This window comes from Pelobates fuscus, chromosome 2 (genome assembly GCF_036172605.1).
Source record: "Pelobates fuscus isolate aPelFus1 chromosome 2, aPelFus1.pri, whole genome shotgun sequence".
NCBI classification, from domain to species: Eukaryota; Metazoa; Chordata; class Amphibia; order Anura; family Pelobatidae; genus Pelobates; species Pelobates fuscus.
In genome coordinates, this window is record NC_086318.1 from 56,708,534 (window position 1) to 56,723,227 (window position 14,694).

The following is a 14,694-nucleotide window of genomic DNA, read 5'->3' on the forward strand; positions in this document are numbered from 1 at the left end:
ATTACAGTAGTCAAGTCGAGAAAGGACAGTGGAATGGACCAGCACCTTAGTCGCATCTGGTGTTAAGTAGGGTCGGATGCGTGTAATGTTTTTGAGATAGACTAAACTTGAGGAAGGAGAGGTCGGAGTCAAAGAGAACACCTGGGCAGCCATCCAGTTAGAAATAGCAGAGAGGCAGTCAGAGACACTAGTCGAGAGTACAGATAGATTTGCGTGTCATCCGCATAAAAATGATATTGAAAGCCAAGGGGGAGGCAGTATAGATAGTCATATCTTGTAGACCGATCTTGCGGAGGATGAGAAGAAGCTGTTGATGATCAACAGTGCCAAAGCCGCAGAAAGGTCAAGGAGAATTAGGATAGAGTAGTGACCATGAGATTATGCAGCGAGTAGATCATTGGATACTTTGGTCAGTGCCGTTTCCACAGAGTGCCCAGCATGGAAACCAGACTGAAGCGGGTCTAGCAGAGAGTTGGACTCAAGGAAGTCTGTCAATCTCTCATACACAACTCTTTCAAGGATCTTGGACGCAAAAGGCAGTAGCGAGATGGGATGGTAGTTGGATGAGGAGTTAGGGTCAAGGTTGGGCTTCTTTAGAATTGGGGTTATAGTTGCATGTTTGAAGAGCGATTGAAATATGCCAGAGGAGAGAGAGAGATTGAGAATTTTAGTGAGAGGTAGAGAAAGAGAACAAGACAGAGTACGGATGAGATGCAAGGGCATTGGATCTAGGGAGCAGGTGGTGGGGCAGGAGGACTTCTTGACTCTATAATGGCAATCAGATTTCTCATTGGATCATTATTATGTCTACATACATATTAATTATATCCTTTAATATTCTGTTTATGCATTAAGGCACCCAAGCCTTTTTTATATTTATCTATAGAATCTGATGACACAGCCTCTTACTGTTAAGAACCCTTTCCTCTGCTGTAATTAAAAACGCCTTTCTTTCAGTCTCAATGGGTGACCTCTTGTCTGCTGTATATTTCTGCTAATAAACAGGTTAGCACATAGTGGTTTGTACTTGCCTTGTATATATTTGTATAGTGCTATCACATTCCCTCTGAGGATGCCTTTTTTCTAATGAAAACAATTTCAGGTTTTGTTTTTTTAGCGTTTAGTCATAACTAATGTTAGTTTGTAGCTCGCCTCTGTACTCTTTCTAGTTCTGTAACATCCTTTTTTTTTTTTTTTTTAAAACGGGTGCCCAAAATTTTACTGCGTATTGAAGGTGGGATCTTACCATTGTAATTGTTTCCAAGGCCTTTTTATTTACTGTTATCCCTAACCCTACCAAATTTAATGTATAAGTGGCTTGTGGGTTCCTTATTCCAAAATGTTTCTTTTATTTGTATTGAATCTCATCTACCACTTGACTGCCTTTCCCCCAATGCATCCAAATCCCTCTGTGAGGAAGCTATATCCTGTTCAGACTGTATTTTCTTCCCTAGTTTTGTGTCAGGTGCAAACACACATGACTTGTGTCCTCTTGAAGATCTTTATAATCCTATGTTATAATTGCTTTTATCTCAATATTTCAAAGGTCTGTCGAATGTCCCATTTCAGAATAACCACTTTCTTTTTATCTCTATTTCTTTCTTTTCTTTTTTTGGAGTGTTGCTTTTAATAGCAATTTTTTTGTGTGTTTTCTTTTCTTTGAGAAGAAGGAATTGCAAACAGTAATAATGGTAAGACGTGTATATGGGAGCAGTGGATGTAGGCAGTACAATTGTTGAATAACACACACTCTATGCTTCTTTTAAAGGAGAGCACGATTCAAAGGTTTTCGCTCACATTGGAGATGGGGATTTTACAGCACGGATAACAACAGATGGAGAAGAATATAACATAGAGGTATGCCTGATTTGCATATTTGCCAGGAAATAGAAATCATGGAAAAACAATGTTTTACTGTATTTATGACAATTTAAAAAAAATAATACTTTCTGCTGATGCATTAGAACTAGTTGCACACAAATTCTTCCATTCAGTGCAAAACAATCCCTCTCCACCCCCGAACAAAATATGATTTTTCTAAATAAAGAGTTCTCTGCGATTTGGTTTATTTATTCCCCCAGGCCCCCCTCCCCCATCTAATTTGTATGTATTTGTGTACACATTAATGCTTTGTTTGTGTGTTCATACAAGAAACACAATATCACAGTGTAATTGTGAATGTTACCCATTCTGCAGGTCATCGAAAGATGCAGAATTAGATGAAACATTACATTTGTTTGCATTAGCCATAGTGTGTGTGTGTGTGTGTCTGATGGCTATTGACAGATCAATAGTGTACGAAACACTTAGAAATGGGGCTAGGAGCCAGAAGAATTGAATGATGGATGGCATGATAATGGGATTGAGAAATCTGCTTGTCTTGCAGTGTACCAGCTACAGCGTGGAGATCCATCATTTAGTTAGTTTTGTGTTTTAGCTTGCTCACTGTGTTCTCATTTACGAGCTGCAGTATTAGTCACTTGGTGAACGGTGTGAGCCAGTAAGGGCCGTTGAGGAATGGAAATGAAGCCCTGGTAAGGAATGTATCCCTGCATAACCTAAGCAACCACCGCATAAGATGCAAACTGTATGATATCCATCCACCCACTACAGTAATACATAGCTACTTGGCATCATACACTGCGATCTCACCGCTACATATTAAAACATGAAGAGGGGCTAATAGGTGAGGGCCTCTAAAAAACAATGGTTGGCAGGTGTGTGGCAGCCATTCAGTTTGTTAATGAACTGCCTCACGAGAGAGGCTATCCTGTAATAGCAAGTGCTTGCTACAATTACATAGTGTACTTTTATTAATGTCCTCTCCAGCTGCCTCACAGTGATGGGCATTGCAATTGCTGGGCACTGCTGTCCCTTGCCTTGTGGGACCTCGATATTGCTATTTCTATGACGTCACCCTACTGGCATCTGGAAGCAAGATACAGGGGCCGTTGCCAAGAGCATAAGTGAAGTTATCGTGTCCTGTACAGCAGCTGTCAAGGAGTTACACAGCAAAAAGCCTGCATGGCTCTCAGACTGGAGCACAGATTAATTAAAGGGAGAGACCACCAATAATCTATTTTTGCATATCGATGGGCAGGATACTTGAAAGTGGTGGAAGTTGATCTATACATTGCGCTTGCTGAATTGCTTGCAAATGTATTGCTTAAAACATTTCCTTTTAAATTTGAATTCCATTGTATTTGATGCTATTACATAAAATGTAAACACTGGTTTAAATAATAAACCATGGTTTTCCCTAATATTCTAAACAGAAACCCCAAAACATTTCATCTATACGTGTTGGGGATAGAGGGGATAACAAGTGAAATCTGTAAAACAAGAACTAGTGCAATATGTTTGATAAAAGTCTCCATGCTGCTGTCCAGCTTCTATGGCTGCGATCAAGACTAATGAGGTCAGCTAGCCCAATGCTTTCCTATGGGGCTAGTGCGCATGCATGGCAAAATGCTGCGTGGCGCCAATCAGATCCACTTTATGAGACCATCAGTCAGAAATAGTATCGTTTTACTTGGCTATATCTGAGGGAAGCACCTCTAGTGGCTGTGTCTGTCAGAGTGACAACTATTAGAGGCAGAACAGTCGTGTTTTACATTGCAGAGTTAAACAAACAGGGATATGGCATACAGACCACGTCATTGAGATGGTGGTGGTCTAGGTGCTTGTAGTGTCCCTTTAACTATCTTTGCTTCATCTCAGAGAATTGCTGTCAAAGTAAACAGTTTGTCAGGTGTAGTGTTTGGGTACTTGCCATATGTACGCGCATATAGCTTCATGTTAGTGTTCTGCTTTCAGCCGCTGTGGAGGTTTGTTGAGAACACCTCAAGGGACAGCATGTTAGTCTATCGATCAGACGATATCCAAGACTATTCCCGTCTCAAGTCCTCGAAAGTCTGTGGGTACGTCAAACCCAAGGAAGATCTCTTCATGAACGAGCAAGACACCGATCAGGACGCAGAAGGTTTGTAGATTTTCTGGTCTGTATGTTTTCACCCTATATATTTGGCAGTGTAGATTTTATCATCCTTTCACATTTAGATCTTTACAGTGTAATGATTTATTCAAAGCATTGACCATAATTAATTCCAGCACTGCCACTTGTCTATCATTGGTTAAGCTATACCTATGTAAGATTTCCAAATGATCATAAAATGCATATTCTCTCTCTTCTCAGCTCATTCATTTCCTGACATCTTTTACTCGCCCGGTAAAAAAGTACTGCGATTGTGTGGGTTGAGTCTTTTCAGACTTGCCTTGTAAGCAGCAAGGAAGCAGGTTCTTGGCCTAGAGAGTAGCCTATTACCTAAATGTTCCGTTTGTTGGCAAGTTTGAGCCATTACTAACTAGACTGGTGACATAAGCTTACAGAAGCAATTTAGGAAGAAGATGGGATGACACCTCTGTTCCATTTCGTTTATTTTACAGATATTTTTTTACAAATAAGGGAAAGCTTTTAATAGAGGTTACAGAACTGAAGTGGCTATTAAATATATACGTTTGGGATATTTGTCTTTGTTATAAGTAGGAATACATGTCAACTCCTTAAAATGAATCTGGCACTCATTCAGATAGGTATGGAATCGGTCTAAACATTATGCTGATTAAATTGCCTGCAGATGTGCAGATTAAAACATACTTACAGCACCCCTCATAGGCAGCATGGTGTCCTTGAATAAACAGAGTGCTTGCATGTGCAGCTGTTCCCGCACTCTGTGTGGAATCTTAAGATGGCAGGTGCACACTAGGGGTCGTAGGATGCTGCCAAAGCATTTGGGCGTAGGCGTCTGTATATCTCCACAATTGCAGCCTTTAACCAAAAAAGTTAAGAATAATGTGTAGTCATTTTGTATCTATGCATTTGCTAGCTCAATGTATAAGTGGCGAATAAGAATATTGAGTCAGTGGGTTAAAGGAGAGATGTACTAAGTAAGGGCAGGTGGAATGGAGGGGAATTAAACTAAGTAGGGGGGGATTAACGGAGATGGAATGGGGTGGGTAGATTCTGAGTGGTTCAGATAAAATGTTACCATGAAGATAATCGGGTAGATTAGCATAGATGAGTTGATTTTTATTTTATGAATTTTAAAATATTCTTTAAAGGGACCTTTAACCCCTTAAGGACACATGACGTGTGACATGTCATGATTCCATTTTATTCCAGAAGTTTGGTCCTTAAGGGGTTAAGGGAATGTAACCGATATTTTTAATGAATTTTGCCTTAGCGTTAGCGTTATTTATTGCACATTGATGATTTATTAGATCTTTGTGTCCTATGAATCTTTGAAATTCAATTTTCATGTTACGTAACCAAATCTTACCAGTAATTATTAAATGTTTGTTCACTGTTGGCAATTGGATGTTTTTAGTGGGCTTCAGGTACTGTAAGCAGATACAAGGTTTATATTATAAATTGTTACTCACATTTCAATACTTGGCATCAGCAAAACACACTTCATTCTGATTGAACTGCTACTTAATCCATGGTGTGCTTGTTCTAAAAACAAACCTGGATCTATACAGCTAACAGCTCATCCATGTGAAAAAATCCCAAAAGTACTAATCTATCCACATATGGCTAATTCTAGTCAACCAATGTGAAATTAGCAGCTTAAACCTTTCCTTGACATTAATTCCAGAGATTTTATTTCATTGACTTTTTAATGATGATGATTATTATTGTTGATTGTGATCTCCCTAACTCCTACAGCATCCCCTCCACTGATTACAATGTACTAAATAGAGAAAGTAGCTTAAATTATTTTATTTTCTTTGACCCTATCTCTGTTTTCTTGCTATGGATTACTGCTGTCCCTTCTCCTTCTCCTGGTTTTAGAAAGGATGCTTTAAGGATGGATGCACCATTAAGCTTACCTTGCTTGGTGGCAAACCTGGTCTCCATGTAATTATTTTCATGCATTCACACTCTGCACCACCATGCAATTATATCTATTCATACACATATTGCACCACTGTGCGCTTAAATCCCTGCATTCACACTCTCTGCACCACCATGCAATTATATCCCTTCATTCACACACTGTACCACCATGCAAGTATATCCCTGCATTCGCTGTACCACCATGCAATTATAGCCCTTCATTCACACACTGTACCACCATGCAATTATATCCCTTCATTCACTGTACCACCATGCAATTATATCCCTTCATTCACACACTGTACCACCATGCAAGTATATTCCTGCATTCACTGTACCACCATGCAATTATATCCCTTCATTCACTGTACCACCATGCAATTATATCCCTTCATTCACACACTGTACCACCATGCAATTATATCAGTTCATTCACACACTGCACCACCATGCAATTATATCCCTTGATTCGCTGTACCACCATGCAATTATATCCCTTGATTCGCTGTACCACCATGCAATTATATCCCTTCATTTACACTGCACCACCATGCAATTATATCCATTTATTCGCTGTACCACCATGCAATTATATCCCTTCATTTACACTGCACCACCATGCAATTATATCCCTTCATTCGCTGTACCACCATGCAATTTTACCCCTCATTCGCTGTACCACCATGCAATTATAGCCCTTCATTCCCTGTACCACCATGCCATTATAGCCCTTCATTCGCTGTACCACCATGCCATTATAGCCCTTCATTCGCTGTACCACCATGCCATTATAGCCCTTCATTTGCTGTACCACCATGCCATTATAGCCCTTCATTCGCTGTACCACCATGCAATTATAGCCCTTCATTCGCTGTACCACCATGCAATTATAGCCCTTCATTCACTGTACCACCATGCAATTATATCCCTTCATTCACACACTGTACCACCATGCAATTATATCCCTTCATTCACACGCTGTACCACCATGCAATTATATCCCTTCATTCGCTGTACCACCATGCAATTATATCCCTTCATTCACACGCTGTACCACCATGCAATTATATCCCTTCATTCGCTGTACCACCATGCAATTATATCCCTTCATTCGCTGTACCACCATGCAATTATAGCCCTTCATTCGCTGTACCACCATGTAATTATATCCCTTCATTCACTGTACCACCATGCAATTATATCCCTTCATTCACACACTGTACCACCATGCAATTATATCAGTTCATTCACACACTGTACCACCATGCAATTATATCCCTTGATTCGCTGTACCACCATGCAATTATATCCCTTGATTCGCTGTACCACCATGCAATTATATCCCTTCATTTACACTGCACCACCATGCAATTATATCCATTCATTCGCTGTACCACCATGCAATTATATCCCTTCATTTACACTGCACCACCATGCAATTATATCCCTTCATTCGCTGTACCACCATGCAATTTTACCCCTCATTCGCTGTACCACCATGCAATTATAGCCCTTCATTCCCTGTACCACCATGCCATTATAGCCCTTCATTCGCTGTACCACCATGCCATTATAGCCCTTCATTCGCTGTACCACCATGCAATTATAGCCCTTCATTCGCTGTACCACCATGCAATTATATCCCTTCATTCACTGTACCACCATGCAATGATATCCCTTCATTCACACACTGTACCACCATGCAAGTATATCCCTTCATTCACTGTACCACCATGCAATTATATCCCTTCATTCACTGTACCACCATGCAATTATATCCCTTCATTCACACACTGTACCACCATGCAATTATATCCCTTGATTCGCTGTACCACCATGCAATTATATCCCTTGATTCGCTGTACCACCATGCAATTATATCCCTTCATTTACACTGCACCACCATGCAATTATATCCATTCATTCGCTGTACCACCATGCAATTATATCCCTTCATTTACACTGCACCACCATGCAATTATATCCCTTCATTCGCTGTACCACCATGCAATTTTACCCCTCATTCGCTGTACCACCATGCAATTATAGCCCTTCATTCCCTGTACCACCATGCCATTATAGCCCTTCATTCGCTGTACCACCATGCCATTATAGCCCTTCATTCGCTGTACCACCATGCAATTATAGCCCTTCATTCGCTGTACCACCATGCAATTATATCCCTTCATTCACTGTACCACCATGCAATGATATCCCTTCATTCACACACTGTACCACCATGCAATTATATCAGTTCATTCACACGCTGTACCACATGCAATTATAGCCCTTCATTCGCTGTACCACCATGCAATTATAGCCCTTCATTCGCTGTACCACCATGCAATTATAGCCCTTCATTCGCTGTACCACCATCTAATTATAGCCCTTCATTCGCTGTACCACCATGCAATTATAGCCCTTCATTCGCTGTACCACCATGCAATTATAGCCCTTCATTCGCTGTACCACCATGCAATTATAGCCCTTCATTCGCTGTACCACCATGCAATTATAGCCCTTCATTCGCTGTACCACCATGCAATTATAGCCCTTCATTCGCTGTACCACCATGCAATTATAGCCCTTCATTCGCTTTACCACCATGCAATTATAGCCCTTCATTCGCTTTACCACCATGCAATTATAGCCCTTCATTCGCTGTACCACCATGCAATTATAGCCCTTCATTCGCTGTACCACCATGCAATTATATTAGTTCATTTACACTGCACCACCATGCAATTATAGCCCTTAATTCACTCACTCTGCACCACCATGCAATGAAATCCCTACACACACACACACACACACACACACACACACACACACACTGCCCCTTCAAATATGTGTGCTCACACACTCTGTCTCCATGTAATAATATGCTGTGGCTCCAGTACTCTCATATAGTCATTGTCCTCCAGTTTTGTATGAAGAAGGATCTTGGCGGTAGAATTGGGTGCTAGTAGAAACTTGAAGAAAGTTTGACAAAACCCAGTGCGGAACTCACTTCTGCAATAAGCTTTAAGGGATACGCTGTGTGCCATTAACATTTCAAATCAGAAATATATAACTAGCTGTATTGAAAGAAAAGGAAATGTAATGTTTTAAATGTCTTAACCATGTGAAATGGCCACCTTTTGTCAGTCCCACCGACTGGTAAATACAGCCCTTGGAACAGTACACAATCCGCAAAGTTAGTCAGGTAATAATACCTCCATCACTGCTCTGGGACACAAAGATAGTGTTCATAATGACCTATATTGGTCCCTTGAGTGGTGAGTCATATTGTTAAAGAGCCTTTTAGGGGTATGCTAATGGTCTGTGAGCTGATACACATTTCACATATTTTAATAACAACATAATCAGTCCAGGAAATGGGTGAAATGGCAGGATTTCAAGAAACTACGGTACATAATTTATGGACCTACCACAGAGCTGAGCTACATCAGATTATTATTCGTATCCAGCAAAAAAAAAAAAAAAAGGTAGAACGGTTTATTGAATGGGTAAAATTGTAGATTTCATAATGCAAGAAGCTATAAAACTGTAGATTTGTTTTTTTTTTTTTTACCATTATATTGTATTTTTTTTGTTTGTTAGATCTCTGGAATGAATATACATCTTTGTTTTCAGGGTTTATGTACTTAACTGTATGTTGAGTTAACAGGTGACTCACAACATTTTAGCTAAAATATTCAAGTTTAAAAACACCTGCAATTCAAACTTTCTGTTTTCCTTTTTGCATCTGTTTTTTTGGCCTCAATTGTGGAATGTCAGATTGACATTTAGTGAATAAAGACTGGTGTTTGGAATCTTTTGTTGATTTTAGTGAATTCTAATCGTTTTAATTGTAATGGCCATTCTGTAATAAAATACTAAACAAGTCGATAGCACCGTAGTAGACGTTAACATGAGTTTTAAGAGGGGCAGCTTCTAAATGGACAGTTGGTAAAGAATCTTTAACATATTGGATATTAGAAGTGTTAAGGTAAAGGGGAATCTTAAACTCAAATGTTGACACAAGGTCAATTCATTTTTTTTAAATTTTTATTATTTATTTCTACAAGTTTTCATGTAAGTCATCTGTATAGAAAGTGAGTGCTTTTACGTCTTTAGTTTATATGCCCTACATAACAATGGACTGCTTGATACTTATATAACTGTAAACTGCAGCCAGACACTTACAATTTGAGTGTTGCTTGAAACATGCAGATAAAAATCATAGTTAATGTCTTGTATGCTATGCTGCCTCTAGAACACTATTGATCTGTCCTGAATCGTATGGGCCATCTAAGAAATGTTTTATAAATGTTGCCTTTTAATTGATTTTTCTTCTTCCGGAATGGAAGTAGTGTGCTTCCTTGATACTGTGTAGAACCTTGCAGCAAGAATTTGCTCTTTAATAATGCATCCTTACTGAGAGCACATTATTCTAAACCAGACTGTAGGCTAGCATGACATCATTTGGTCTGTCATATTCTGTTGATTTGAATGAAGCATTAGCAAGCACAAACACTGACCGCTTCCTGTGCTCAGTAGGGAATTCTCTTCCAGTCGAAGTGTTAATGATGATGCCATATCCTGAATCTACAATCAAAGGCAGCTTATTATTCTGAAGAAAACTAAAACTACAAATGGCAAAGTCTCCACATTTCTCTTCTTAGCATAATAGTAAAAAAAAAAAGCAACTTTCTTTTACAAATAAACCTGCTCTAAATTGTTTCAGTCCGCATACCTATGGCGTGATGGCAAATAGAAACTTTGTTTCGACGCATTAATAAAGATAAATGATAAATAACAGGAAGGAGATAATCTTGAGTATTTCCTTTTCCACGCACGGTTTGGACAGATAAACACATTTTTTTTTAAATTTGGTTGTATGGAATCAGTTTCTTATTTAAGTGCTGGATAAGACCCTTGGGGGGCTAGATGCGGTCAGTAGCTTCCTGATTGACGTCTCTGGTGAAGATGAAGGAACATCCGCATATTATTGCCACTTGTGTTTAAAAAGAAACGGAAGAATGGTTTTCTATGATCTGTATCTGGGGTGGACGTGAAGATTGCTTTGAGTACCACAAATGTGTTTCCTTGTGCTAGCAGATGTGATCACCAGTAAAAATAGACAATAATAAGGAAATGATGACTTGATGATTAGTCACTTCCGCTAGGAGCATTGATCTATGTTAAATGAATATTAAGAAGCCGAATTGTCCTTCATACTCAAATGTAAAACCCAAATGGAGACAAATGACTGGGGCATTACACAGCTTGATAAATGCTGATTTTTAGACTGGCTATATTATTTTACCTAACACATCTGGGTGTACACTATAGACCGCAGTAATTTGACATGGCACAACTTGATATACACTAATAGACTGCAATGGTTTTACATAGCACATCTCGATGTACACTATAGACCGCAGTGTTTTTATATGGCACAACTTAATATACACTAATGGACTGCAATGGTTTTACATAGCACTACGCGATGGACCACAGTGATTTTAGGCCGCACTGATTTTATATAGTACATCTCGATGTACACTATAGGCCAGGGCTATGCAACTTTAGACACTCCAGATGTTGTGGACTACACTTCTTCATAAGACCACCCTCTCTACCACTCCACTTGCATTTTTGTCACTTTTACTCCAAAAATACTCTTGTGTGTAATATCTCAGGATTTAGGTCAGGAGTTGGCTTTGTACAGCTGGAAAGTACTAACAAGTCTCAGAAATCCAATATGGTGTAGCGCTGTATGTGCGTGTGTGTGTATATATGTGTGTAGCGCTGTGTGTGTGTGTGTGTGTGTATATATGTATATATATATATATATATGTGTATATATATATATATATATATATATATATATATATATATATATATATATATATATATATATGATCTACCTTAAGACAATATAAAATAAGTAGTTATGGTATCTATAGCTTGATACCTAAAAAGGAATAATAAAAAAAATTTTTTTCCAATAGTGTAAAATGTGATGGTATGATTACACTTGGAATAAGGAATAAACTTCAGCGATATGGAAAGTGAAAGTAAAGGTTATGACAAAGGTTTGGAATGCAAACCAGGAAATGAACGGCACATGCGGAAGTGAGCTTAACGTTCTCAGGAGTTTTGGAACGCAAGTGCCGCCCCCGGTAACAGTGATGGCGAATGCGCGTTTTTAGTTGAGTGAACTACAACACCCGTAATTATTAGCTTTGTTTGCTGATGGCATGACCAGCTGTCATTGGAGCAACGTTGCCGTTTGTAAGAAAGGGGCTATGACATCATACAGGTACAGTAATCAGCGAGATGGAAGTATTTTAAGGAGTGACAGAGCAAACAGATTTAAGATGCAGAATGTTTTTTTTTTTTTTACACTGCAAAAAATATACAAACATACTACTAGTTATTTAGGCCAAAAGCTCTAAAAGGCTTAAGGGTTGTGGGGGTGTCTGGAGTTTCCCTTCACGTTAAATGAGTCATGTCCTGGTTTGGCGAAAGTTCATTGCAGAAGCTGCACCGTCTTGGTATTTGCAGTAAATGCTTGAACGTCAAATGGGAGTATTTTATATATTTAATTTAATATATTGTTGTATCTTTATTATGCCTGGAGTGTCCCTTCCAGCAGTGCATTTAAAGCATAGCTATTTTATCAGATGACAGAGCAGGCACTTAGTCTTCAACAGTGCAGTAAGTTGTTGCTTTAAACTGTTTTACTACATATATAATATACTAAAAAACACACACAAAAGTTTAGTTTCTCAGTAACTTCCATTTAAGACATTCCGTTCTAATATGTACTTTCTATGTGTTAGCTTTGTGGCCTCTATTAATTTTATGGTTACCATAATTACTTACTCTGAATTTTATTTTGTTTAAAGGAACGTCCCAAGCACCATAACCACTATAATGCACCATTTTAGAACAGTTTTGATTCTTATCTGGGGTCTGCCAGGCATGCTCTCCACTTCCAGTACTTCCTATGGAGAGCTGTAAGCTCCTAAGCAAGAGCTTCTATTGGCTGTCCTGAGCCAATCTCTGCCATGCAGGGGTAGCTCATTGGCTGAGGATGAGCTGTACAGTGAACACACTGTTGTGGTTATGGTGCAGGGGAGCGTCTTGTTATGAGGGTCTCCTGCTTGCTCAGCTGCGGCTTGTGAACACATTTCTAAATGTAGACCAGAATAGTAACTCTGTAGTTCTGCAATTTTGAAATTAAATTGCCGGTCCTCGATTTGAAAGTTTCTGGTTGGAGTTGATGCTTAAACTCTTCATGGTGTGTTACTGGCAAACAGGGTTAGGTTGGTTCAGTGCACGTTCTATCTTTTTATGGAAATCTGTTTAATGACTACAGAGTACCTATCGGTCAGTGCCCACATGGATTTGATGGAACCATAAAATCTCAATAGTACCCAGTTCGACATGTAAAAATATATTTACTTGTAAAAAAAAATAAAAATGGGGTTATGTTACGCTATTTGGGACATGGTATGAAGGAGGAAGCAAAGTTAGAAATACCAAAAATAAAAAGTTCAAAAACTATGAACAAACTGTCTTAACAAAAGATATAAATCATTGCTTAACCTCCATGTTATTCCTTTCCTAAAACAGAACATCTGCACCGGGAAAAGAGGCAGAAATCTGGGCCAGACCCTTTAAAGAACACTTGCAAAATGCTGGTGGTAGCCGATCACCGTTTCTTCCAGCACATGGGGCGCGGAGAGGAGAGCACCACCATAAACTACTTAGTAAGTAAAATTACATAAAATGCCAACACGTCACAGCCTGCTCTATACAGTGAGAAATGAGACAAATCAATCCCACATAACAATGTTCTGTACAGAAAAAAAGCAGTGGGCGTAATTATTCAATAGGAGAAAAACAGTCAACAGTGTATACAGAAGGGAAGGTCGATTTCTACATGTACTGACAATATAGACTGTTTTCATAAATATATATGATGGTTAGATGTTGGCGTAAAAAGAGATGATGGGGTTAGGGTAGACAGTGGGGTGGGAGGGGGACTAATTGTGTGCTATAAAACATGGCTTTAGAGGGAAATGAATGACTACCGGTAGTTTGGTTGAAATGTCTTTGCATGTGAAGTAACTCTTTGGAGATTTCCTAATGGACTAGCGACTAACTGGACAAGAGTTGAGGTTGGGAGTGGGAAGACTATAGATGAAGGTCGTCCATAAAATAGATGGGCTGGCAAGGATCAGCTATATTAGGGAAGTTTGGAGCACATATGGGGAGAACTAGTGTACAAAAATCTTTTTTTTTTTTTTTCTTTTCAGTAGTCATAAAGGATTTAGTGAGACGTGAGAAGCACTTAACTCAAATCTACATGAAGCTTATCTTCCTTGTTTTATGCACGGTTCTCCCATTGAAACAAAAGGAAGGTCAGGATTGAAATCTAGGTCACCACTTGCTGTTCCCTCTAGATTTGCTTCAGCAGGGTTTTTCAAACTAATTTTATTTGGCTTTGCTTAACAATTCAGTAGCTATACCCCCAATGAAAAAAGGCATGCATTTATTGCTGCATTTTTTTTTTCTTCTTCTCATTGTGGGTATATCAAAAACAACTTGTAAAAGCTGCAGATCTGCTGTTTACAGCATTTGCAAGCCCTGTTCTTCTAACACAGCCCAGACTTTCTGCGGCTGTCCAGTTAGACACCAATGCAGCACAATTAGAAAGCTGAGCTGATCAACCAGGAAGTAACAGGACTAGTTGCCTGATTGACAGCCAAAGGGGTGTTGCAAGGTTAATTTATAAA

At 39.1% G+C, this 14,694-nt stretch overlaps 1 protein-coding gene across 6 annotated transcripts in view; it reads left to right on the top strand.

Annotated features, from left to right (window-relative positions):
• The window catches only part of ADAM17 (ADAM metallopeptidase domain 17), a 63,289-nt gene that overhangs the window by 15,446 nt on the left and 33,149 nt on the right, over nt 1–14,694 (top strand). For all 6 annotated transcript variants that reach the window (XM_063442178.1, XM_063442176.1, XM_063442180.1 and 3 more), the window contains exons 5-7: nt 1,769–1,857; nt 3,817–3,982; nt 13,529–13,665. In XM_063442178.1, coding sequence (XP_063298248.1) covers nt 1,769–1,857; nt 3,817–3,982; nt 13,529–13,665 — 392 coding nt within the window. The remainder of the gene's footprint in view (nt 1–1,768; nt 1,858–3,816; nt 3,983–13,528; nt 13,666–14,694) is intronic.